The sequence below is a fragment of the Rissa tridactyla genome, chromosome 11 (assembly GCF_028500815.1).
Source record: "Rissa tridactyla isolate bRisTri1 chromosome 11, bRisTri1.patW.cur.20221130, whole genome shotgun sequence".
Taxonomy (NCBI): domain Eukaryota; kingdom Metazoa; phylum Chordata; class Aves; order Charadriiformes; family Laridae; genus Rissa; species Rissa tridactyla.
The window spans coordinates 1009220-1035243 of NC_071476.1; the positions used below are offsets into that span (position 1 = coordinate 1009220).

Here is a 26024-nt window from a genome sequence, read left to right on the forward strand (position 1 = left end):
ACATCCACCCTACACGTGACAGAGGGCAGGAGCTCCGGCTGCCCAAGGGTACGAGCAGGTTGCTGCTCCCCAAACCATGCTGCTGCAGAAGGCTCTGTGGCCAGAGAGGGAACAGCTCTTCCTTTGGGAGGAAAATGAGGGATCTCTTCTCCCTGTTGAGAAAGCCACACCAGGCCCTGGAGCCACCAGGAAAAGGGGCTGGTTTACTATAAGCTTGCAGGCTTCAGAAATGGTGGGGCAGAGACATCCCTGCTCCCTTCTGTGCTTGGTACAGGCATGTGAGCAAGGGGAACCTGCCCAAGGAGGGGAGGAGCAGGTAGGGAAGGAGCAGGCTCCCACCCCTCCCACTTTGGGCAGGAGCCAACAGCACCACACCCCAGCCATGGCCAAGCCTCTGGGGGAGCGCAGAGACTTACCCCCACCTTCCTCCTGGGTGTCCTTCTGGTTGTCCTTTTTTTTTTTTTTCTTCCTCCACTTCTAACTTGACACAGGAGGGCTCAAGGAAGGGCCACCTCCCTCCGACCCAGCCTGAGCCCCAAGCTCCTGCTGCAAGCAGGCAGCACCCCCAGCCCCGCTTCCCCCCAGGGTCTGCACACTCGTGTTCCTCTCACAGCAGCAGCTCCGCTGGCACAGAATTACCAATCCAAGGCCAGAAGTTAAGCGAACCCAGGATGCCGTGAGCAGTAACTTGCTGTAGAGCCCCAGCTGCTGGCAGCCCCTCCCCAGTGCTGGGCTGTGGCAGGGGCCCAGGCAGAAAGCATCGGCACAGACATGCTAGAGGCAGAGTTTATTACACTACGCAGGCTAAGAACCCTGGGCAAGACCCCACACAGGTAAGAATCGAACCAGCTCTTTATCAAAAAGTTAATACTATAGTCAACCCCATTCTCCTTTGGTCATTACAAAGCAAGAGAAATATTAGAAGAAAGGTATTTATACACAGAGGGAAGGTGAAGAGATTCTGTCCAGCCCTTCCCTCCCCACCCTCTCCCAGCACATTCAGGTGCCCGGTCTTCTGGCTGTCAGGAGCAGCAGAGTATCAAATCTTCACAAGATGTCAGGTTGTTGGGGTTTTATTATTATTGTCGTCAATAAAAGCAATAATTACCGAGAGCTGCCATTCCTGTTCCTCCCCAGGGAGGGCGGAGGGGCAACACCAGCTCCCCTCCCTCTCTGCCCTCCAAGTGTAGGGGATGGCTGTGTACACGGGGGTGTGAGGACGTGCACACACCTCCTCTTGCCAGTGCACACACACAGCACAGCTGGCACAGGCAATGTGGTCTCTGATCCCTCGTTTGTACGCAGTCTTTTAAAAAAAATATTGTATTATAATAATAATATGAATTTCTCTTTCCATTTTGTGTCTTCTGGAAAAGTGTCAATCGTCCGTGAGGTCCTGCACAAAGAGGACTTCCGTGTGGCTGAGTCCGGCCTCCTGCAGCGTGGGTGGGTTGGGCCACTCCTCTGTAGGGAGGCAGGGCAGGACACGGCGAGGGAAGTTGGCCTCAATCTGGAACTTTTCAGGGCTTTCTTTCAAGGAGAACAAGAAGTCGTGGATCACCTGGGAAAGCAGCACAGAAATAACTGCCAGCTGGGGGAGCAATGACACAGCCAGAACACATCCATGGCATCTCACAGGTTACCAGATTTGCACCATAACTGTGTTGTGGACACAAGACAACCATTTTCTTAGTGTGCACGAAAATGGACTTGTGACAGAGTACCTGGGGAGTCCAGAGCTCTTATTTAACAGGGAGCAACAAGAGACTCAGGACTTCTTTTTCAGGAGAAGAAAAGGCTTCTTCCATTTCCCCCCCCCCCCTCTAAACTCCTAAACTGGTGGGACCAGGCGCCAAGACATCCTCCTTACCCAGGAACAACCCTGCCTGCTAAGACTCTCAGCAAAGGTCACCCTTTGGCAAAGTCCAATGGAACCACAGCTTTGCGGAGCCACCTGGAGAACCTCTTGACCCCTCTCTTACTCTGGGAAGCCCATCAGCTCTGCCCCAAGCTCACCGTCAATGACTGTGTGAAGTGGAATCGCCGCTCCACTCTGGAATCGTTAGGCAGCTTGAAAATGATCTTAACGCTCTCTGGGTCATCAGGATGTGGTTCAGGAGGAAGGCATTCGGATTTCCGCTCCTTCTCCTCCTGCAGCGTCTGCAAAGTAAAGGAGCAGGAGCAAGGGGCATGCACTGAATGACCTTTATGCTTGTCCCTTGCAGCGCAGCTGCTCCAGGAGCCTTGGAGGACACTCGGGCCCCAAGCAAGAGAAGCAGCTCCAATCCAACAAGACAGCCCTGTGCAGGCACTGCTCCTACACAACCTCAGCGTCCTGGAGGGCACAGCAGCCTCTCCAACAGTCAGTTTGCTCTCACCTGTCGCCGTCTCTCCTCTGCTAGTTTTTGCTGCTGCACTTCTTCCTCCTTCTTCTTCTTCCTCTCCCGTTCCTCCTTCTTCTTGCGCTCTTTTTCCTGGTCTGCACGCAAGGATGCCAGATATGCCTCGTCCTGCTGCTGCCTCAGAACTTGGGTTTGGTTCCTCTCTTCCCTGCAAGCGTAAGCAGGGAGCGGTCAGGGCTAGCAGGCCCCAAAGTGAAGGCACGGCAGGCAGACCTGAGGGTGCAGGTACAGCCACAAGCTCATCGCACATCGGTTAACACCTCATTTAGAGGGCTGAGTACCACAAGCTCCTAGAAGTCGAGCTGAGTCTCCACAGTCCCTAGCACACCAGTGGTTTCCCTAGGTTGAGTGGAAGTGAACTGAACACAAAAGATTTCTCACCCACTGCAGCCTGACAGAGTGGACAGACAGCACACAAGCAGTGCCCAGGATTTCTGCCTCATTCCTCAGACTCTGCACAGTTTTACCTCCTTCCGATAATTCCTTCTGCATTTTAGAAACCAGAGGCATCAAAATGTGTTACTGAGTCCCCCGCAGAAACCACAGAACCATAGACTCATTTAGGTTGGAAAGGACCTTTAAGATCATCGAGTCCAACCATTAACCTAACACTGCGCCAAGTCCACCACTAACCCGTGTCCCTCAGCACCACATCGACAGGTCTTTTAAATACCTCCAGGGATGGTGACTCAACCACCTCCCTGGGCAGCCTGTTCCAATGCTTGATGACCCTTTCAACAAAGAATTTTTCCTAATATCCAATCTAACCTTCCCTGGTGCAACTTGACACCATTTCCTCTTCTCCTATCTCCTGTTATTTGGGAGAAGAGACCAACCCCTACCTCACTACAACCTCCTTTCAGGCAGTTGAAGAGAGCAATGAGGTCTCTCCTCAACCTTCTTTCCTCCAGGCTAAACAATCTCAGTTCTCTCAGCTGCTCCTCATAAGACTTATTATTTAGCCCTTTCACCAGCTTTATTGCCCTTCTTTGGACTCGCTCCAGCACCTCAGTGTCTCTCTTGTAGTGAGGGGCCCAAAACTGAATGCAGTATTCAAGGTACGGCCTCACCAGTGCTGAGAACAGGGGGACAATGGGGCAGTGGAGGGGCAGGCAGAAGACCAGAAGGTGGCATCTACTTCAGACACAGCCCGCGAGTCCCTACAGAGCTCGTGCTCACAAGGCGCTACCAGCACCACAGTCAAAATTCAGGACAGCCAGCTCAGGCTGCAACACTCGCCCACCGACTGGCTGCAGACACCAGCTCTCCTCCTGCCTGCGATGCCTTTGCTCCCAACTCGGCTCCTCCTGGCTACTGTCCAAGCTTTACCTGCAAAGCTCCAGCACGCTACGGATGTGCTCCAACTGTGGAAACCAGTAGAGCACTCACACCCACCTTTTAGTAGTGGGTCTGTATGGGCAACACATCCAGCTCCTTGGCTATAGGTTGGCCTGAATTTATGGACCAACAATCCCACTGGGAAGAGGAGAACCCATGGTCTCTGTTACAGAACAGGAGATGCCAACCTACCTGCCTACACATAGTGTCTGGAGGGAGGAGGGGAGCAGGGCAGAGCCTGCCTCCACAAGGTCTGCATTGCTGGAGCTCAGGTCCCATCATACCTTTCCAGGCGTTCGGACACCAGGTATGTCTGGTTGGCATCCATGATGAACATCAGTTGATTAATGAGGTCATCAGCCTGGATGAGGCCTTCTAGCCGCCCAACTACCGTCATTCTGCGATCCTTCAGCATAATCACAGCCAGGAACGGGTATGTGTTCTCTCGCAGAGCCTGGGAGACTGGGAAATAGGCACAAACATCACCATAACTGCCCCATCCAGAAGGGTGAGCCAGGAGGTACAGCCCAAAGGCTCTCCATCACTAAGGGCCTAGGAAAGCAGCTTCCACAGCCACTGCCTCTTCCAAGGCAGAAAAGGCCTCAGCCTCCATTTTGTCAAACTACAGCTTATAAACTAGCAATGGGAGAAAATGGCTTGGAGCATAGAGACTGGGGGGGAACAAACAAGATTTCAAATAACGAAAAAGGTTCTTGAATTCAAGCAGGAAGTAAATTGCTCTAAATGTCCATTCCGAATGGGACAAAAACCCCTGGGTTTAAACTGCAGGAAGAGAAAAAAGGTCAAACACAGGGAAACACTTGCTAATTTTAGGAACGGCCAGACTCTGAAAGATACTGTCATAGGGAAGATAGCAGACTGTCCATCCTGGACATTTCAGAACAAAATTAAATTGTTTCTGCCAGTGGCAGGCTCTGTCTTGAAGAAGGGAATGAAGCAGATCAGGGTTTTTTAAGTTACTGTTCACCTGTGACTGACTGCTACCTCCTCCTCAAGATGTGCACAGCATATCACTCAGCTTGGAACGGTCATTACCAAAGGAACCCTCCAAACCAAATCAGAGCAACCTATGGATTAAATGAAGGCCCACGATCCCTTCCAGCTCTGCTTTCTAGGCTGTGACTCCCAAAGCACTGCAGCAATGAAACTGCAATAAGTAGAAGAATGTCTCCTTAGAAAGCCATTCTTTCAAGGTGCCAATAGCTGGTTGCTGAATTATGAAGCCAGGAATGACCTAGATTTAGAGCCAGAACTCCTGGTCTCTCCTGCCATGAAACAAGGCTCGGAAAAGACACAGGATGCATGAACAGAACTTTGGGAAAAGCCCCTATTTGCAGCAAAACCCTATCAAAATGCTGACAGGCCAGGTATCAACAGCTCTGGAAAGACTGTACTTAAAAGACCTCACTGTGGACTTTCAAGGAGAAAGAGGGACTGGGCGTGGAGTGAAGATGGCTGTCTCAGAAAGGGAAAGAATGCACCTAACAAGTCACTCCTGGCCTCAGGCATAATACGAACCAGCGTTAAGGGCACAGCTAGTTAGATACTTGTTTCTGCACTCAGTTTAATCCTCAGCACACACCCACCAACTCCCACTAACAAGGCACTAAAAGCAGCCTGAATGCCCACAGCAAAGAGCACACAACCAGGAGTGCCCAGCAAGACACGGAACAGTAGAGGTTAACAACAGAAGGTATCTCTCTGGCATCCAAACAGGCCCTCTGAGATACTACACGAAAAACAACATGTATTTCCCCCTGCAATCCAGAAATCTCTTGTCTCCTTGCATAAAAACAAAACACATAAGTTTTAAACAAACTTTAAAAGTTTGTCCCAGAGAACAAACACATAAGTTTGTCCTGGTAAAGGCCAGGAGGGACATACTCACCTCTGTATCCCTCTGGTTTATTGGTCGAGCAAGCCCAGAAGAGCATTCTAGTGTTTATGAGGGTGATCACCTCAGGTACACACAGCGTATTGCTAGGGAATGAGAAGAGATTGTGTGAACGAAGCTGTGTTAAAAGTGCAAAGATAACTATTTGAAAAACTCTCCTACCTACCGGCAGAATTCATCTGTGTCTTGGTGGTCATCTCCATGAAGATAAACCAACAGGAAGCGCAGTTCCCGCTTGGCATCATTCAGTGCCTTGGCATAAGAGCAGAGGAAGTTAAGTTACAGGGTCTCTAGGCAAGGGGAAAGCAGCACCCACAAGACTTACGTGACACAGCTCAGCAACATTTACCCAGCCCACTACTCTGCCACTAGCATGGCTTTAATAAAGCAGCAGCAGAGACGAACCTGTCAAAGCTTCTGACTAAACCCTCATTTAGTGCTGTTCTTTCACACTCCTTTCAGGACTTTCAGGCTTTGGAGAACACTGAACTCGGGGAGAAGGCAGGTAGACAACTACGCAGATCAACACCCCCCACCACCCCGCCAGACCCAGCTGGCAGTGAAGAGCCCTCCTTCATCCCTCAGACTCCCAGCAGCCAAGGCTGAGCTTTCCAATCTAGCCCGTACAGGACACAACCTTCAGACCACATCAAGTGAAAACACTACAAAAAAAAGATAACTCAATAATGCTGCAGGCCCCGACAAAACAAAAACCAACCAACCAACAACAAAAACCGCTTTTTGCATCTACAGTCTCTGGATTCCACCCACCCAAGAGCATTTCTTAGCAAGACCACAGGATAAGTGCATAATAGGCTCTCTGTTTTACAGGCACTGAATTTTGGTAGCCTAACCATTACATGGTTATTTGAGTTTGGATTCCAGGAAAGACAGAGGGGCCCAGAAGAGCTGTGGAGGTGGCAAGCTCCATCACTGTGCAGCGTGGAGCAGATACAGACTCCACATTCTTCTCTGGCACTCAGGAAGCAGTGCTGATCCAACTGCCTGCTGGGACACACTGCAGGAGGCCCTTCCCTTGGCTAGTCCGAGAGAAGCTGCAGAAGAGGCAGCACCCGTTGGGACGTCCCACTTTTACAGAGAGCACCATCAGCCCAGATCTAATATACAGATTGCTCACCTCACGTAATTTCTTCAGGGACTCCCTCTCTCAATTTTGAGATCCCACACCAAGTTCTGGAGTTTCATTATAATACAAGCCCAGGCAGTCAATCCCAATTTGGTGAACAGAAGGACAGATTCTGGCATACCGCATCAGTTTATAAAAACAAAGGCAGGATTACAAAGAATAGCTGTTGGCTACAGAGCCATACAGACGGTCGAGGAACAGTCAGAGCAGCTTTGCTTTCCAACTTTGCAGGCTTGGCATATCATCAAGCCTGGCAGCCACTGGTTTTCCAACACACTTGTTCACTAGCTCTCCATTACCCTGTTAGAGAGTTTGGGGACAAACACTGAGCTTTTAAATGAAAAGTGATTTTGCCATGTAGGCCCTGACACCATCTGGCAAAATCCCCACTCTCCATCTCCCCAGGATCTACGCACCAAGGTGTGACACTGACCTGGCTGTAAGTTCCCTGGTAGAAGACAGGGTGTATCCTCCCATATTTTTCCTCAAACATATGAATAAACGAAATAATGTCACCCACTGGGTCAGTGACCCGACTACGAGGATCAGGGCGTATAAAACGCAGAGCAAACCTAGAAAGGAAGCACAGGACACTGGAAATTCAGCTTACTGACTTTCTGAAGAACAGGTTTTCTTTTGCACAGACAGTCACTGGTATTCATAAGGAGGAAAAAAGTCACAGCTGAGACCCTTGAACATTTCTAATCACAACCTAAACTGCCACCTGCTCCAAACTGATACCATTCCTACAGAACTCCCCCCAGTCAAATAATATCTCATGCCAGGCATCAGCAAGTATCTGAATTCTGTGTGATTAACAGTTTTGACTTCCTCTGAAGCATCAGGCATAAGCCACGCCAACAGTATGAGGTTTGAGGAATTTAGTCAAAGACAGGCTGTTAAAAGCCACACAGTTTCGTCCAGATAACTTTGAAAACTGCATTTCTGCTATTCCAAGACTAACAATTCCACAGTGCAAAGAGCTACAGAAAGAGAACATTACACTAGGAGTCCGATGAAGACAGAATAAACAGCCATTCCTCTGAGGCTGAAAAAACTTAACTGCAAGACAGATATTAATGTTGTTTAGTTCTATTGATGCACAGAAGTTACACTGAACTTTGAAAAAGTCTTTAAGGGGCAGGAGTAACTCAAAGGATAAGCTGCCAAAACAATACAGATAGCAGGACTGCTGGATATTTACCACGTTTCAATACTCCCTTTTCTCTCTATCAATGCTGTTAAGGAGGCAAGATGAACTAGCCCCTCAGGGTACTAAAGGGAGAAGAGGCAACAGACACCAAAGGGGAAAAAGCAGAGGTGTTTACAGTTTGGGTTTTGCCAAGTAATATACAGGTATTAGGGCAGGTTAACCTGCAGCCCAGCGGGACACAATTCTGATCAAGGTGTTTGTCCAAGAATACCAGACAGTTTCACACTGTTTTGCATCCCCTTTGTGTGGCACTCAAACTGTAAAGCTGTGCTGAGTTAGAACTCCAATTAAATATTTCCTTTACAGAGCTGCACGATGCTCTTTTTCTCTGCAATAAGATTTATTTCTTACTAAACAGCACAGGAACTTTACCAGGATACAGATTAAGCCAGTTCAGCAAATAAATGGAAAGTCTGACATTAAAGATCCAAGTGACAGAGGTACAGCCAAATCTAAGCTAGAATGTGCCTTGATGCAGTCAATACATGAGTCAGCACAAAAAAAGTACTTACCTAAATATATCAAGTAATGTGTAATAGGTAAATCGGAATGGAAGCATTATGAAGTAGTAACCCCATCCTAACAGGCCCTGCAATTACAAACAAGGCATTAGAACAGTCTCCATCCCAGGAACAGACCTGCTAAAGCAAAGCGGCCACCAGCATCAAGCTTAGAGGCACACACAGGACTATCAGTGTTCTAACCACTGCAAAAAAGCTCAGCAATATTTCATGGCTTTGGACACATCAAATCAAATTTAAGTGACTAGCATGGTTCAGTCAGAATTCAACATGACACGTCTGAAAACCGGCATCACTGACTATTCAAGCAGCAATGCTTTTGCTCTGTGCTAGTTTTCTTAACTGTACAAAGGGATTAACAGCACCCAGTCTTACAGGTGCTCAAGCAAATTTGTTTGCGGAACATTAGTGCAAGTAATTGATTCTGTATTCAAGTTGATATAAATTTTAGGGGGGCTCTTAAGAGAAAAAATATCACTTTGCCATAAGGAGCAGACAGTTCTCTTTTCCAACTGATCAAAAAGCTTTTCTACACCACAGCAAGACATTCTATGCCAAATAAGGCTGTCTCATACTGTGAATCACACCACAGAGAAAATATCCACAGTAATAATACCGGCTGAAGGAACAGGTCTACATTTTGTTTTCAGAAGATAAAATATTTAGAAAGGAGATAACAGCATACAAAGAAACAATTCCTTTCCCTGCTTGCAAGTTCTGTTGTTCACAAACAGTCACCCAAGAAGCAGGACAAAAATCCACTGTAAGATAACTTGCCCTTGGCTGTGGCCTTGAAACAACATAGCTGTAGATCCTGTGGTCGGCTGTATTGACCTGCAACGGCCGCGATGGAGGAGGATTAAACACACTTGGGACACCCTCTTGCTCATTCAGTCGGTCCTGTACAGCTGCCTTTGACAAAAGAAAGAGCAAAGGGAGGTTTTAGACATTCAAGGATAGCAGAAGATGTCTTTTTTTATACTTTGGACACTAACAGTAGGTATTATTTGTCCACAGCCCCAGAGCACGCAATAAGCACGACTCATTACAAACTGTAACCACCAATACCCTCTTCTGTACAGAAAGCCTTCTCCATGGCTGCCTGCACACATGCACTATGGGAAGTTACACAACGTGCCAGACAAGTGATTGTTCAGTTGTAACAACTCCGCTGTATACTTCTGGAAGCAGCTCTCCAGCAATATCAAGACACTGTTATAAAGAACTACTAGTGTAAATTCAGGGGTTGGCACATAAAATCTTACTGGTAGGACCTCCCCTCCCCACAGGGTACTCTGCTTAATCCAGGTACTTGGAAACTGCTACAAATCTTATTTGCAGTGGTACCTCTATGTTCCAGTTGTGCTGCTCCAGTGTGTGACGACATTGGTCCATGGACTCTATGCCAGTCAAGTCCTAAAGAAGAATAAAAGCAGATGAGTGTCAGGAGAGTGCTATATTTTTACTGTTCTTTGCAACATGTGAGCATTGACAGGAGTTACCACAACATTTTTTTTTAAAGTCCTCTGCTCTCAGTTTAAGAGCAGAGCAATCTGAGCTAGCCCAAATCCGTAAACACACAGGAGGCCTCAAACCGGCCTTTGCACTCTTCCAGCATTAGCCCATTCTCACCAGTGCCCACGGCCCATAACTACAACTGCACTCAGCCCAGTTAAGAGTCTAACATAATATTGCCCATAAATTTCACTCTGGAAGGACATGCCAGACCAATGCCCTCAAACGTCACCTCAAAGCATCAACTTAAAGGACAGGCAAAGCATTTCTGAAAACCCAGGACAACCATTACTTCACTCACTGCAAGCATAAACAGACTAAAACCAAAATGAGCTGGGCACTAATGAAGGTAGCGTTTTCCAGCATCACAGGGGATTCTATAGTAAAAAAAATCCAGTCCAACACAAACAGGAGCCAAAACAGAAAACATAGTCCAAACACGCCGGCAGACCTCAAAGCCACTGGGCTCTCACACCAATGTCTGGAAGGCATATTTTAACCCTGTGCCAGTCAGAACTTCTGCACAAGAGATCAAACAACAGTATTTGTTATTACAGGAAGCCACGTCAGCACCTCTTGAATGAAGAGGAATCTTCACTGAAGCAAACATCCCTGTCACTGTGCCACAAACACATCTCTCCCCACACCACTCGCTGGAAGGTGTTTGAGTGGACATTCCAGGATTGTGCACCGCACCTACCACCACAGAGCCAAAGCAGGCACTTTCACAAGAAAGCACAAAGCCACAAATGTGCTGCTGCTAACCTTTTAACAACAATCCTTTGAATCAGGCAGTGAAAGATCATTACATGTCGCACCATTAACAACGCTGGCAATTTTGAAGGAAACTACTGTTATTTTAAAATTAAAAGGAGTAAAAAGATTTTCTATAACAGGGCTACAGAAAGCCAAGAAAGCAGTTATACCTTCAGCCACAATTATTTAGCTTGGATACATGATGGCAGAAGCAATGACAATAATTGCCATAAGCAGTGTAACAAATTCAACATTAAAGCTGGTGATATAAGGAGACTTAAAATATGACAGCTTCTCCAGCCAGGCCATTCTTGACAATAGAACTCCACAGATTTCTTAATGCTTCATGTTGTCACCTGGTGATTTCTCTCCAGACACCTCCCTAGCCAGGCTGTAACCCCACAGAGGATGCACCTCCCTGGGTGGCTCAGGGACCATGCTGAGTAGTGAAGCGGGCTGCCCTGCACTGTGATAGATGGAGCCCGCTGACCTGCAGAGGTTGTGTGAGCTGAACTACACGAGAGCCTTGCCTGTCTTCTGCCCACCAGCGCCACGCACTCTTCTCTGCCACACCTAAGATCTCAGCCATGCAGGAGTTTGGCAAAGAGCAGGAAACTTTTGCTCCCTGTGTCTGTCATACAGCAGAACACAGCTTTTCTGCAAGAGGCAGCCTATGATGATTGCAAACACAGAGCAGTGACTTGAGATAAATCCTTGTGCGTTGTTTCTATTACACCTTGTGATCCAATCCATTGTTATCAATCCTATTTAATTCTGCTTGTCATCTCCCCCATTTCTTGCCTCATCTAAAAGCCCCTGATGCAGTCTTGACAAGCTGACCATTTAAGAACACACTGAATTGGGGTTTTACTGGAAAAGGATCATAGAATCATAGAACTTGTCAGGTTGGAAGGGACCTTTAAAGGCCATCTAGTCCAACCCCCCTGCAGTAAGCAGGGCCATCTTTAGATCAGGTTGCTCAGAGCCTCATCAAGCCTGGCCTTGAATATCTCCAGGGAAGGGGCCTCCACCACCTCTCTGGGCAACCTGTTCCAGTGTCTCACCACCCTCCGTGTAAAGAGCTTCTTCCTAATATCCAATCTAAACCTACCCTGCTCTAGTTTGAAAACATTGCCCCTCACCCTATCACTATAAGGATGGTGCATCTATTCCCTTCCCTGCCCCCATTCATACATTCCACATGCTATTTCCACCTGAGTCACACTGTGGACAAATGCCCTATTCAATTTCTGGGCTGAGTTCAAACTTTGAGCATTTCTTGTCTCCTTTCTCATGAAGTCTCCACAGACCTCTACCTTCTCCCTAATCTACTGTGCAAAAAATCATTGTTTCATTCTGCCATACAGAACCAGACTGTTCAAAGCTTGCTGACATTAACTATGTGATTGCAGTTACTCAGAAAAAAAGCACTTCAAGTCACTGCTCATTGATGTATAGTTATTAAAAAGTAAGTCTGCAGCAAGCCTTGCAGGGGAGCACTACAGCAGTTAATTTCCTAGAAGAAGTGAAGCTCAGTGAACTCAGCTGTTGCTGCCAGAACACCTTAATCACTTACTTCACAATTTAGTGTTTTCATTTAACCATCTTTAAAGATTTGTTTCACTGAGTAAAATTTAGGTTTTGTATTCTGATCTTTTCACCCCCAAATCTTACAGAAGGCACTTCATTGTCCTTCTACAAGGACATCTTAAAAGGCATCTGCAACTTACTCAATTATTTGATTTTACAACAACATGTGTATTTAAAAGCCTTGAAAGTCTTCTGATCACCATTCTTTAACACCCTGAAAATTCTGCTGCTGTTTGCAAAATTTACAAGACTCAAACTCATTCACACCTTTGTCTCTAGACATCTGGATTATCGCTCAGTGCTAATAACAGACCTTCACAACCAAACATTCCCTCCTTTTCAAATTATGCAAAATGCTTTAGCAGTTTTAGGTCAGAAAGCAGCACCAAAGTAACAGCCATGCAGAACTATGAAAAAGTATTCAATAAGCACTGAATCACTGCCGCATTTGCAAGACCTACTGAGCTCCACAGAGACAGATGACAGGCTGGCTAACTTCACCCCTTCCCGACCACCATTACAGCAACAGGCATGCTGTTGTCAGATCTCGGAGTCTTCTTACAACAGCACTTCTCCTTGGAGGTGAAGCTACTTTTTTTTTTCCTCTTAGCATCTTAATACAGTGGCTTTCAACATGAAACAGAAGTGACAAAACCACCCCAGTAGCACTGTGCCTAGTGCTCCCATCACTCTTGTGATCAATGAAACTACACAATGAAACATTGCAGGGAAAAGAAATTGCCCGTGTAAAGGCAGCTTTAAAAACTGAACACCTTTTTGAATGTTACTTTGACACACTCCATGAGACAGACACACTCCAGTTCCAGGATGTTCTGGAAAACACACATGGGTTCAGAACAACTTGCTCTCAATGTAAAGGAACCACAGGAAGACAGTTCAACTGTCAGTTTAGACAACACTTGCTGGTAAACACTGATACTGTTCATTATCACTCCCAATGACCATTTATACTATTATCTCAGTACCTTCTACAGCTACTGCTTCACCTTAGTCACAGGAACAGATCACAAACTTGAACCACCACATCATTTCCACTGCACCAGTTACAGCGTTTCTGGTGAATCTCATGGCTAGCTGCCAACTGCACTATTCATATGCCAGACAAAGCAGCATATATTATACCTTAGCATCATTAAGGGAAGACAACAAACACTATCTTCAAATCAGTCACCAACTACTAGTTTGCTACTCTGTCTCTTATTAGGTGCCTCAGAGAGCATACATCTTACACAGACATAGTGAGTAATAAAAAGATAAGGCCCCCTCTTAAAAATAAAATTAATCCCATTAAACTAGCACCCTCAAACCTTCAATAAATGTAGATCCAAGCTCAAGACAGTGGATAACATCTAGAAAACAAAATACTCAGTACCACAAAAGCCAGGGAAGTTCAACATTGCCTCTCAAACTCCTCAAAGCACAGCACTGTCCTAAAACATACCAAAGCTGCTGTTGGATATAGTTATTTGCATCTCTTACCTTTGAGACTGTCTAGAATGATAAAATCTTCTCAGTACTGAAGTAGTGGAAAAATGCAATTCCATGCTTCAAATGCAGAAGGAATACTCCTGAGTGGACAAAGGTTGTAAACTGGACTTACGAAATTGTTCCCCTCTGCTGATACACTCGTGTGTTGAAACATAGAGATGCAAATCCACAGGACTAACTGGCACTGCTCTTAGCTCCGAACCCACTGCCAAATTCCAGAGAATTATGTTTCCAAGAGCAAAGAACATCTGACTTTCAGGCAGCAAAAAAAGCCTTTACCAAGAGAGTTTCTCTTTGCATATTACAGCAAATGCTTTTAAGAGGGTTTTGATCAATACGCAATGCACCGAATAGGAAAGATGCCTGGAGTTTCTTGTTTCCTCCTTCCTCTTTAAGCAAGAGATGTTTTCAGTCCTGAACATTTTGTTTTCCCCAATTGAAGCTAGAGATGGTATCATGAGTGCTACCTTTTTTCTTTGTGAGTACACTCCATTACTTTGCACTGGCATATTATAACTATGTTAGACATCAGCCCAAGTGTAATGGGCACAGATCAATAACAAGATCCTACAAAAGCTGCTTGGCTGTTTCTTCCATCTCCCAAATGGAACTGTATCTCCACAGCTTTCTTAACCTGTTCAAAGCAAGTTTCTCTCTACAAATGTCAAGACAGCAAAGTCTCAACAGGCAAATAATCTGTATGCTTTTATTCATTTACATTAGCCAATGCTTCTGCAGTAAATGGGAGGCCAAAAGCACCTAAGAGTGCTTTTTTTGCTGTTATGTCAAGTTTATCCCAATTATCTCTCCATATTGGTACTTTTTTTTCCTTCCACTCCATTAACCTGCCATAGCAGTGTAGCAGACAACTGTTTATTCCAGGCCTGTCCATAGGAAGAGAGCTGCTACTTCCACCATTCTGCCAGCACAGCTGTTTATATGAGCACTATCAAAGCACATCAAGCAAACATCAGTGGAATTAATGCAAAGCATGTATTTAAACTGTAACCCCAACACCTTGGCCCACAAACACAACAACAGGCGTTCATGTCTCTACCTTGGAAGGAGGCATTTCCAGCAGAAGTAGGATAAACAGGGTAGGACAACAGCGTCTTCACCCAGAACTGCTGTTTGCTGGGTGAATGGCAGCCTACAGCTCTTGCTCAATGCTTCCCTTATGGCTCTCCATTTAACTGTAACACTACTGAAGGCTTTCTGCTATTGCTTGCCTCATCTGTTATACACACTCCCTTCTTTCGTAGTCTGCTCTCCTGCTTTATTCACGCGGCAGTGGCATGCCACCTTCTGTGGAAGTACAATGCTCTGCCACCACAAAATGAATATTGTACAAATTAGTTATGACAGTGCATAACAACAGAAGTGTAAAGTTATCTTTGAAAACATTTGAGTGTTCCCTGCAAAGACAGCAGGAAGCCCCGAAAAGTTTACAAGCTAACTGTAGCAGTACTTTGCAGCAATAGCAACATACAAATTATTTTAGTGAGACTTTGCCATCCTCTCCAAACAGCAAATGCTCTTTAACAGAGTCCAGCTAAAGCAAACAAGAGAAAAAAAAAAACTTTTCCAGGTGGACTAATTTACTCTATCTCATTTCAAAGAAACAAGCAGGACTGCACACCTGAGCTCCTTTCAGCCAGGTGTCAAGTACCAAAGGAGAAGGAATCACCAATGAAGTCTGTCACTGGCCCAGCCCTGGTGAAAAGCTAATCCCATATACCCCAGGGGACAGAAGAATGAGAGTACCCTGGTATCAAAGACTTCTGGACCACAGCTTTCACACCAGGCTCTGGACAGCAGCTGTCTTCTATCTGAAAAAAATTCTCCCCTTTATAGTCTAAGGAGCATTTCCCTCCACTTCACACCAGGGCTGAACAGGAAGCTGGACTAAAACCCCAATCCCTCCTTCTGACTCCTTCCCCTCCAGCCCCCAGTCTACCAGCCATAGCAACACCAGGTAGCACTAGGAAACAGGATTCTTTAGTTTCACAGCTGCCCACAGGGTTTTGAAAATAGCAACAGGGACACTGATGAGTGCAGCTGGTCCTATCTGTCCAGATTCAGTAGATTAATAAGTACTACAATATCTTACAGCAAGAGAATGGGAGCTGGAGGACAGCCTTTTACACATATATATGTGTGCAGCATAAACAATGGCTTAAACCTCACATACTTACCAGGGAAATGGTAACATTGAGAAAGCAATTGTTAACATTGCTCTGCCTCCTTTGTCTGTAAGACTGCCCAACAAGCTTAATTTGCAGTAAAGATTTAGAGGGGATATATGTAAAAAAGTTTTTTCTTAACTATAGTGCTGCTAACACTGCAGCACATTAATTACTTCAGGAGGTTGTTGAATCCCTCTGGCTCAGAGGTAAAGGTTTGGCAAATATCTGTCTGGAATGATGAGCAACACCTGCACCCCTCTCAGCTCTGCAAGGCAGGGCTGGATGCCTCTGAAGTCCCTTTAAGCCCTATAATTCTACAGTTACATCACATCAAAAAACACAGAGCACAGCCTAAAAAAATGACCATGAAGCAACAAAGCACTTTTGAGAGAAAATACCGTATTTGTAAAAGAACTCTGCAATCCAAGGAACACCACATGATGCCCTACAATTCAGCAACAAATCCAAGACACCTGAAGACAATTTTCATTGGCCAGCATGCTTGATTACTTCTCACTGAGCAGCCCTAAGTATTTTAACTCCACAGCACTATTTCCTCCCTAATAAACCACATCTGCAGATTATTTTTTTTAATTAATCAACTACTGCATAACCCCAGTGCTCCGGCAAACCAAAGGTTAACAGACCCAGCCCATGTTATGTAGCAGACAGCAAGATTAGATCATTAAAATCCCCAGTGGCCTCCCCCCAGTAGGCATTACCAAACCATGAGGGTTAGAAACAACTTTCTGAGAAACCACGTTCCATAAAAACCCACTGGCTAACCCTTCCAAGATGCCAGGAAAGCTTCTCCCATTCACTGCTAATAACGAGAAAGGGAATTTTTCAGACTACTTAATTAAAACGGCCACGTCTTACCAAGGAGTTTTTTCCCGTGTGCATTATAATGGGGTTTATTCAACAGTCACTTCCTGCCTCCCCAATTAGCGATGACAGAACACCATTCCTAACGAAGCGCTCCGGGCACGCACAGCACCGGCCGGCCCCTCAGCGAGGCCCCAGCCCGAGAGAGCCCAAGCCCCACGGAGGAGCTTCACTCGCCCCCGCGGAGAGCGCTCTTGCCCCCGCCAGGGCCAGGACCACAGGGGTCTCTCCTCTCGTCCCCCACCGCCGGGCCCGCTCCAGGCGAGGCCTGCCCCAGCTCTCAGTGAACCCCGTACCCCCGGCCCGCCGCAGGCCGGCGGGGCGGGCCCAGTCCAACCCGTTCCGTGCCGGCGCGCCGCCTCCTCCGCTCCCGCCGGCCGGCACGGCCCCCCCGCCGAGGCGGCACCTGGAACTGCAGCAGCTTCTCGGTCTGCTCCGCCGTCAGCTCCCGCTCCTCAGGCGCCGCCATTTTGCTGCCGCCTCTGACCCGCCGCTCCGTCACTCTCCGGAACTGACGTCTCCCACCCGCACTTCCTGCCCCAGCTCCAGGGCGCGGGCGAGCGCGCGCGCACGAGGCGCCGTTACGAAGCCGACGGCCGTTTATCGGCCGCCACCGGAAATGCCCGACCGCGCTCCGTAAAAAGCCGAAGCGCTCTCGGGCCGTTCCGGAAATACCCGAGTCTCATCGGCGGGGCTTGGCGCTCCGAAGAGTTCCGAAGTGTGCCGAAAGCCGCTCGGGCGTTTCCGGAGCTGGCCGGGGTGGAGGGGGGGGCTGCCTTTGGCTGTGGGAGCGGGCCCCGCGGGAGGGGGGAGGCGGACCGGAGCCCCTCGGGAGTTGCTTGTCACCGGAGTGGCCTGTCCGCCACTGGGTGGGTGCTGCCCCGGCCACCTCCCGTCCCGCCGCGTCGCCCGTCCAGCGGCGGCGGCTCCACCCAAGATGGCGGCCGCCACTCAAGATGGTGGCAGTGAGGGGCCGGCCGCTCCCACCCCGCAGCGCTACGAGTACACGCGCGGGTGCGGACGGTGCCCCGGGACCACGGCCCGGCGAGCGCGAGGGGAGGCGGCCGAGCAGCCCCGGCCCTCCATGCCCGCGGTGGGGCCGCGCCCGTCCCGTCCCGGCAGCGGCGATGCGGAGAGCGAGCTGCGACCGACTCCCGGCCTGGCGCTGCGCCGGGAGGCGGGGAAGCGGGACGCGGCCGGCGGGGCCGCCCCGTCGCTGATGTCAAGGCGGCCGCCCCGCCCGCCGCCGCAGTGACAGCTCCGCCCGGGCCCACTCGGGCCCAGCCCAGCCGAGCAGCCGGAGCGGGAGCGCGGCGGACGGGCCGGGCCATGGCCGACGACTTCGGCTTCTTTTCCTCGTCCGAGGGGGCCGGCGCCGAGGAGGACCCGGCCGCCGCCTTCCTGGCCCAGCAGGAGAGCGAGATCGCCGTCATCGAGAACGACGAGGGGTTCGGGCCGACCGACGGCGAATCGGCCACCGCCCCGGCCGGGCAGGCGGCCCCGCCGGAACCGGGTGAGCGCCGCGCCGGGCCTGCCCGGGGGGTCCGCTGGCTGCGCGCCCGGCGGGCACGGAGCGGGCTGTCGTGCCACCCCCATGGGTGTAAAGGAGGACTTTGTACCCACGGCAGGCAGGGGTTCCCCTCCAGGCTCCCCTCCCCGCGGGGCTGGGGTTCCCCGCAGGATGCCCTGCATCCCCAGTGGGTGATGGGGTCCATGCTGCACCCCCAGTGGGCGGGCAGCAGGGTTTCCCCAGCGGATCAGGCCTGCCTCCCCATAAGGACTATCCGGGGCCTGTGCTTGGTGACAAAGGGCTTGATGTTGGGGTTCCCTCTCAAGCCTCAGGATGTGGGGTGAATCCTGAGCTGGGACATGACAGCTGTGGGGTGATTTCTCCCCCCGTGTGCTCAGGCTGGGTTCCCTCAGTTGGATGGACTCCCATCTCCATGTCTGAGTGCCCCCAGCTAGGTCAGTGTGAGAGGCATCCAGGCGGAGCTAAGGAGCAGTGACAGCCCTGTCACTGTCCACACAGGCAGGAGAGCCCTTTGGGGTGCAAAATGGAAGGCATTTCCACTGTGGCATTGTGGTCCCAGGCCCTGCAGGTAGAATGTGCTAATCCTGATCTTCAGGGGCAGGGTCTGCTCTCTGCATGGACGTAGGGACGCTGCTGCCACAATACTCTGGCTCCTTCCCATAACCCAGGCCTGCAGGGACGCCTTGTGCTCTCCATGCAGCAGTGGTTTCACCTCTCCATACGCAGGGCCGCAAAAGCAGATCTGGGCCTGGAGAAGTGTTGACAGCCATGGTGATAAATGCAGTCAGACAGGCTGGAGCTGGGTGTAGTCGGAACTGCACTGTGGGGGCGAGCACTGTGGGGATGGTGCTTGTTTGAGCTGTGCCGTGGCTGTGCGGCTGCCCGTGCCCGCAGCTAGCCGGCTGGTAAAAGCCGTGTGGTTGTCACTGGGGAGAGCTCAGGGCCTGCAGTATGCCTCCTTCAAAGCCTCTTCTCTCCCAGCAGCGGGGACCTCTGCATGGGGCTGGCCTGGTGGCAAGCTCTCAGAGTTCTGTGGGGCTGGGGGGGAGATGAGCTGTACCCCAGCTGTGGGTGTCAGTGGTGCCTCATTCCCGGCCCTAACCTTGCAGATTGTCCTAGGGGCATCCCCCCAGGTGGGCTCTCGAGAACCTCGGTGCACACGCCAGCCCTCCTCTCCTGGCGGAGCACACTGCAGTGTTCCTGTGGGCTCTGTCCCTGGCAGGGTTGCCTTCCCTTCACAGCCCTGCACTGCTGGGCACTGGGCCGACAGCTTCTGGGTCAGCTGGCTGTGTCCATCGGCAGCCTCTGCCTGGCTTCCTGCTGGTTGGCGTTGGTCAGGTTGTCTTTCTACAATCAGTGTGCCTGCCTGTGTCCGGCCTCATGCCTGGAACAGTTTCCTTAGTCTTCAGATAAGATAAAACACCAGTGAAAACACCGTAAAGACATAAGTGCCTGGAGAGGCTTGTCTAGGAGAGAGAGAGGTGCTGGCTGAATCCCACCAAGGACAGGAGACCACTGGGCCTGGCCCATGTATGTTAGGCTGTGGTGGATGGGTGTGCTGGGCTGGAAATGGCACAGCCAAAATCTCAGGAACTGATTTGCTTCTGTTTCGTGAACAGCAGCCCCTCTAGGATTACTTGCAGCTGCCATAGTTGTGTTTTTCTTTCTCTCTTACTTTTTCTCTAGCTGGTTTCCAGAATGGAGGAGCCACTGTCAATGGAGATGTCTTTCAGGTGAGAGCTCAGTCCCTTATCCTGGCCCAGTGGTGCTAAGGGAGACTGGGTGGATATGGAGCCAGCACTCCTCTGCTCTGCGTCCAGGATTGACTGGAGTTTGCTATCCAGCTGCAGAACAGCTATGGTGCCCCTGGAAAGGTCTGGGGCTCGGCTGAGAGTCCTGGCTGCCCCATTCTCACCCCTGCTCAAAGAAGATTGGTCCTGCCTCTCAAGACCTGTCCCAGATCTGTTTGCAGGTGGCCTGTGCCCTGAACGAATGACTAGGCCCTAAAAGCAGATGACAAATCCTCCATCCCCTACAGAAGCCCCCTCTCTCCAGCCTGGGTAGCTCCTGGAGTCCTTCGGGGCAGTCAGGAGCATCTCTTGGCAGAGGCAGGAGTGAGGACATGGCTGCCGTGGGACACTCGCTTTGCTGACTCTGCAGCATCTCCATTAAACTCACTTGCCCCATGGCCAAGGGTGTTTCGTGGGGGCCACCCACCTGGGTCTCAGCTCCTTCTGAAAGCTCGAAGGCCAGCTCTGCTGTCTACAGGAGAAGCTGTGCATGCATCTGACAAGGATGCACAGCTTGTGTCTGAGTGCCCCCCCCCGCTTCACCCCGCTCAGTGCCCAGCAGTGTGGCATGTGCATTGCCTGTGCCTAGTTTGCGGGATGATAATCACATCAGAAACGGGACAGACTTAATTAGATTGGGGATCTCGGAGGAAAGCCTTAATCCCATTGCTGAGCTTGGTGTCGGGCTGGGCATCCCAGCCAGTGGAGGGTGTTAGGAGCGGCGCTGAGCCAGCGTGGTGCTGGATCTGACGGGAGCTGTACAGGCAGCTCGGCTCAGAGGAGCAAGGGAGGCTCTTGCCTGCAGGCTGGTGTCCGTGGAGAGTGTGGTACCTCCCTTGGGTGCTGCCTGGGCTCTCCCCGTCTGTTGGGGCCAAGCATGTAACGACGCAGAGTCCTGGGGCTGCCTCAGCCCCAGTCAGGGCCAGGGAAGCCCAGTGCTGTTGGGGAGCACGTCACAAAAACGGTGGCTGTCCTCTGCTGTGGGGCTGCCCAGAGGGTGCGAGAGCTGTGTTGGCAGTGAGCAGCAAGTCAAGGAGAGGAACACTGGGAATTCTTTCTGGGTGACAGGATCTGGAGCTGGGACAGCAGCTTAAGCAGCACTGTCCCAGATGTCCCATTGTGTCATCCGCCCTACCTCCTATCTTGGCTTGTGTGAGTGCTGTGAGCGTGGAGTCCTGCCCTGCGCTGCCAGCCCTTCCAGGTGGCTGAGCTGGGCTGTGGGAGGAGCTGGTGCTGATGGCGAGGTGCTCATCTCCTGCAGGAGTCCAACGGCCCCACAGATGCCTACGCAGCCATAGCCAAGGCTGACCAGCTGACCCAGGAACCTGAGAGCATCCGCAAGTGGAGGGAGGAGCAGAAGAAGCGCCTGGAGGAGCTGGGTGAGACCCAAGGCCATGTGTGGCCACACCCGTGGCACCTTGCGACGTGGCAGTTGGGCCTCTTGGGGTCTCTCATCTGGCAGTGACCCTGCTGCACCCCAGAGAGGTGTCTCATGCCCCAGGCTGCGTTGCATGGGTTCCCTGCCAAAGATCTGCGGTCCTTGGGGCAGTGGTGCCTTTCAGACAGTACTAGACAGGCCTGGGGGGCTGCAGCTGTCCTGCCTGCTGAGGGGCTGCCCAGCAGACCCAGTGGGTGCCAGTCTGGCTGATGGGGTCTGTCTTGCTCTGGCCTTAGATGCAGCATCGAAGGTGACTGAGCAGGAATGGCGTGAGAAGGCCAAGAAGGACCTGGAGGAGTGGAACCTGCGTCAGAATGAGCAGATGGAGAAGAACCGGGCAAACAACAGGTATGTCGGGGTAGCATGGCCATGAGGGCTACGACAGGAGCTGCTGTACAGCCAGATCTGCCTTCCTGGGATGTCTGGGAGCCTCTTTCCCCACAGTGGGGCCCAGCCCTACAGGGCCAGAGCTTTGCCAGGCAAGGGGAGAGGCTCCAGGGCTTCTAGTGGCTCTGGTGGCTGTGCAGAGCCGCCCTGGCTGGGACCACCCTGGGATCTCACTGCCTGCTGCCCCCCGCGTGGGCCTCACATCGGGGCAGGGTTGGGGCACTGTCTGTGCAGCCCTGCCATCATGGGCAGGTTTTCCTGGTGTGGTGAGTGGGTCACGCTCTGCGGGAGGACGCTAACCCCCTCTCTGTTTCTCTCTTCCTAACCCTCTGCCTGCCTGTCTGCTCTGCGCTCTCTCTCTTGTCTGTGCCTCGGGGGCTAGGATCGCTGACAAAGCCTTTTACCAGCAGCCGGACGCCGATGTGATTGGCTATGTGTATGTGCCACTTACAGACCATATCCTGCCCCGCAGGGTCTGGGGGTCCTGGCCCCAGAACTGGCTGTCCAGCCAAGGGGAGGGGGGATGCTGGGAGGTCCTGGGCCCTGGTGAGGTCCCGGAGGGAGGACGATGCAACTGAACGTCTCCAAATGGTGGAGTCTTAGGAGGCAAATGGAGCTCCTGGAAATGCCCCCGTGGGGGCTGGTTGAAGAGGCAAAGCCGTGGGGTTTTGTGCCTTTTGGGGCATAGCTCTGGGGGTGGAGAAGTCTTGGGAGCAGGCAGACACCCCAGTGCCCCTGGACAAATGATGTCTTGGGTGAGTGCAGCCTTGAGCATCGTGTGTCTCTGGATCCCGGAGGACGCCGAGCTCATTGGCTGGAGCAAGGGGACAGAAAGCGGGGACACAAAGCAGGGACACGAAAGGTTCCCAGGCAGAGGGGAGGGTCTCCTTGGAAAGGGTTCTGCCAGTGACAACCTTCAATGTCTCCACAGGGCCTCAGAGGAAGCATTTCTGAAGGAGTCCAAGGAGGAAACCCCGGGCTCTGAGTGGGAGAAGGTGGCCCAGCTCTGTGATTTCAACCCCAAGAGCAGCAAGCAGAGCAAGGATGTCTCGCGGATGCGCTCGGTGCTCATCTCCCTCAAACAGACGCCCCTGTCCCGCTAGCTGCCGCCTGTCACGGCCTGGAGCGCAGCGGGGCAAAGCCAGGCTCACCGGCGGCTTCGTGGGGCCAGCCCATGAGGGGCCTCACCCTGCCTGCCCCCTTCTCCCTGGTGTGTGCCTCGGCTGCGCTCGAGTCACTGGTTGTAACTCTCCCCATGGTTTTCCTTTGCTTAAAAGGTGCATCAGTCTCTTTCTACACTTATTTATTACTGTGGCATTTCCCGGGAAGCGACACTGGGTGGCAGAGCTGAGTTCGGGGGAGAGCCCCCAGCCTGGGCTCTGTGAGAGGTTGTGACCGGGGGCCTGGCTGGGTGAGAGGGGGAACACAGCGCCCGCTGTTCCCCACCTCATCCCTGTGCTGGGAGTAAACCTGCCTGCGCCTGTCCTGGTGCTGGGTGAGTGTAGGCATGGCAGCCCCGCGTCTGGGCCTGGGTCTTAGCCACAGGGCAGTGATCCTAGTGGGACCCCTGGCACCCGTCTGCCTTTCTGGCGGGGTTTAGAGCAGAGCTGGCTGCGGGGCTGGGAGGGCAGAGGAACAGCCCTGACTCAGCTCCGCATCACAATGTCCTGCAGGGAGCGCGGCTGCAGGGCCTGAGGAATGCAAGTGCAGGCAGCCAGGCTGGGCCGGGACTGCCAGCGGTTGCCCCAAGCCCAGCAGGACTCTCCCCAGCCTGGCTGCGCACTCTGAAAAGCTGTCAGGGCTCCGAGCAGCAGTAGCAGTGTCTGTGTCCCGTCTGTCCTGTGGGACGGCTGGTGCCAGGCAGCATGGTGATGCAGGGCACCGGGAAGGGGCCATGGGGTGAGTGTGCAGGATGTTTTCTGTCCCTCCCCCAAGGCCACCAGCAGTTGGGAATGTGGGGTGCCAGACTTTGGGGGCCCTTGGCTCTGCTCTGCTCCTTTCCCTGCTACTAGGATGGGAGGCAGAGGCTGTGTGCTTGCAGGGAAGCAGGTAGGAAGGTCCAGCTGCTGTGGGGCAGGTTGAGCCTCCAGCTCCCTAACCCAGGGGCCCAGAGCAGGATTGGGCAGTTCTGGTGCTGGGGTTTGTGCCGTCCCTGGACAACAAGCCGCGCGTCTGTCTGCAGCTGCTCTGTGGGCTCCTCTCTGGTCCCTGCTGGATTTGCACACCTAAGGCAGCGTGGTGAGATGCCGCAGTTGCGCTCCCTGCCCTACAAGGCACAAGCTTTCTTGCCCAAACACCAGCTTTCTCTCTTTTGCTTGGTGGGATCAGCAACCAGCCCCTCTGGCTCGGAGTCCCAGTCCTTGAAACATGCAGAACTCCAGCTAGCAGGAGAGGGGGAGGCCTGTGTGCACTGTGCCATGTTTCTGGCCCACTGGGGGCTTGGGAAGAGCTTGCAGCAGCGCGCTGGGGGGACATGGAGCAAAGCCCACAAAACATTTGCTTGAGCCTCACTGCAGAGCCCTGCTCAGCTGATAAAGCAAGTGTGCAGAGCTGTGCTGGCCTGCAGCTATGGCTCTGCGAGTCAGGAAGGTCACCTGCCCTGCTGCTGCAGCCCTCGCGGGGTGCTCTGGGGCAGGGGCTCAGCAGCGGGCTGGAAAGGGAAATGGGTGCGTGGGGAGTCACTTGGTGTTGTGTGCTGGGATCGTGCCCCCTTGTCTGTAGGGCTGATCACTCCTACTCTGTCCCCCTGCGCTCCAGCACGCGTAGGCAGCTCTGCTGCAGCGCAGGATGGACGCCAATGCAGGATACCTCGGGATTTGGCTGCCTGCCTCTCCCTTTCACTGCAGAGCAACGGGAAGCGCTGGGGGCAGGAGCGCCCCTCGTGCTCTGTCCCTCTGGCCCCGCAGGCAGCCGAGCCCCTGGGTCCCCCAGCTGCTGTGCCCCTCATGTCAGGCAGGGGCAGCCAGCTCCCGAGGAGCCGTGCCCACAGCTGTTCTACATCCCCTCGGCTTTGGTATCTGTGACTGTTCAAATTACCTGTGACAATAAACCACATCTACAATCCCACGGGGCACTGTCGTCTTTCCACTTCAGCAACACACGGGTGTGTGTTTAGGAGAACCCACAGCCATGAAGCCTTCTGTGGAAAGGATGGGGCTGGAGGAGAACCACATCCTACAGCAAAAAAATAGGGAGGGGAAGGGCCAGAGGATTTGCGCTAGGCTGGGGCAGAAGTGGTGGCAGCAGGACTGGGGGGCTCTGCTCTGCCCCCAGGAATCGTGAGCTCGTGCTTGTCCAGGTGGCCTGAGCTACTCCCCAGCTCACCGCGCCCGTCCCTGGGCTGCCAAGGGATTGCACTGGTCGATCTGCCCACCAGCTGCCTCCCGCAGCCCTGTCCTGGGCTGGAAGTGCTAGCGAAGGAGCCAAAAGCGGCTTCTTCTGGGAAAGACGTGCTGAGCAGGCAGCCAAACGGGGAATGCGGGCAGCCCTGCAGCTGGCAGAGCCCTGGGCTCCCTGGTGCAGAGGTGGAGCTCACCCTGCTGAGCACCGGCGATGGCTTGTCCCCACCCTCACGTTTCAGAAATCAGCTCTGGTGGGTGAGAGCCTTCCCCCTCTCCTTGTCAAGGGCCACCGGCACCACGATTCCCCAGATGGGAAAAACCAAGCACTCGTTCATGGGCAGAGTGAGTTATACTCCTCACCCTGTCCCACAGAGCTGCTTGTAAGGGCAAAGCGGCACGAGCCAGCTGCCAGGCGGCCGGCTGCAAAGCCACCGCAGGCCAGGGAGGGCCGGGGCAGAGGCTCCAACATGAAGACACCCAGAGGGCAAAGCCTGGAAATGCCCCGCGCAGCTCAAAGTGAGGAGGCATCGCAGCATCGTTAGCGCCCTTCCCCTGCAGAG

General features: G+C 52.0%; 2 protein-coding genes across 3 annotated transcripts; one reads left to right on the forward strand and one right to left on the reverse strand.

Moving 5' to 3' along the window:
- Positions 1 to 1057: 1057 nt before the first annotated feature.
- On the reverse strand, positions 1058 to 17953 carry FAF2 (Fas associated factor family member 2). The gene is made up of 11 exons (XM_054217413.1): positions 17384 to 17953; positions 9884 to 9952; positions 9314 to 9448; positions 8528 to 8604; positions 7236 to 7374; positions 5822 to 5907; positions 5650 to 5741; positions 4025 to 4202; positions 2379 to 2550; positions 2017 to 2160; positions 1058 to 1561 (listed from the first exon to the last, which is right to left on the reverse strand). Exons 1-11 carry the CDS (start codon positions 17444 to 17446, stop codon positions 1379 to 1381), a joined length of 1338 nt encoding a protein of 445 aa, XP_054073388.1. The 5' UTR covers positions 17447 to 17953; the 3' UTR covers positions 1058 to 1378.
- A 264-nt stretch (positions 17954 to 18217) lies between these two features.
- Positions 18218 to 25189, forward strand: CLTB (clathrin light chain B). 2 transcript variants are annotated; one of them, XM_054217419.1, is made up of 6 exons: positions 18218 to 18490; positions 20195 to 20241; positions 21560 to 21677; positions 21973 to 22084; positions 22506 to 22559; positions 23055 to 25189. In XM_054217419.1, exons 1-6 carry the CDS (start codon positions 18307 to 18309, stop codon positions 23224 to 23226), a joined length of 687 nt encoding a protein of 228 aa, XP_054073394.1. In that variant the 5' UTR covers positions 18218 to 18306; the 3' UTR covers positions 23227 to 25189. The 2 variants fall into 2 exon arrangements, with proteins under 2 accessions (XP_054073394.1, XP_054073396.1); XM_054217421.1 differs by lacking the exon at positions 22506 to 22559 and having other exon boundaries at positions 18221 to 18490.
- The last annotated feature ends 835 nt before the right edge of the window (positions 25190 to 26024 follow it).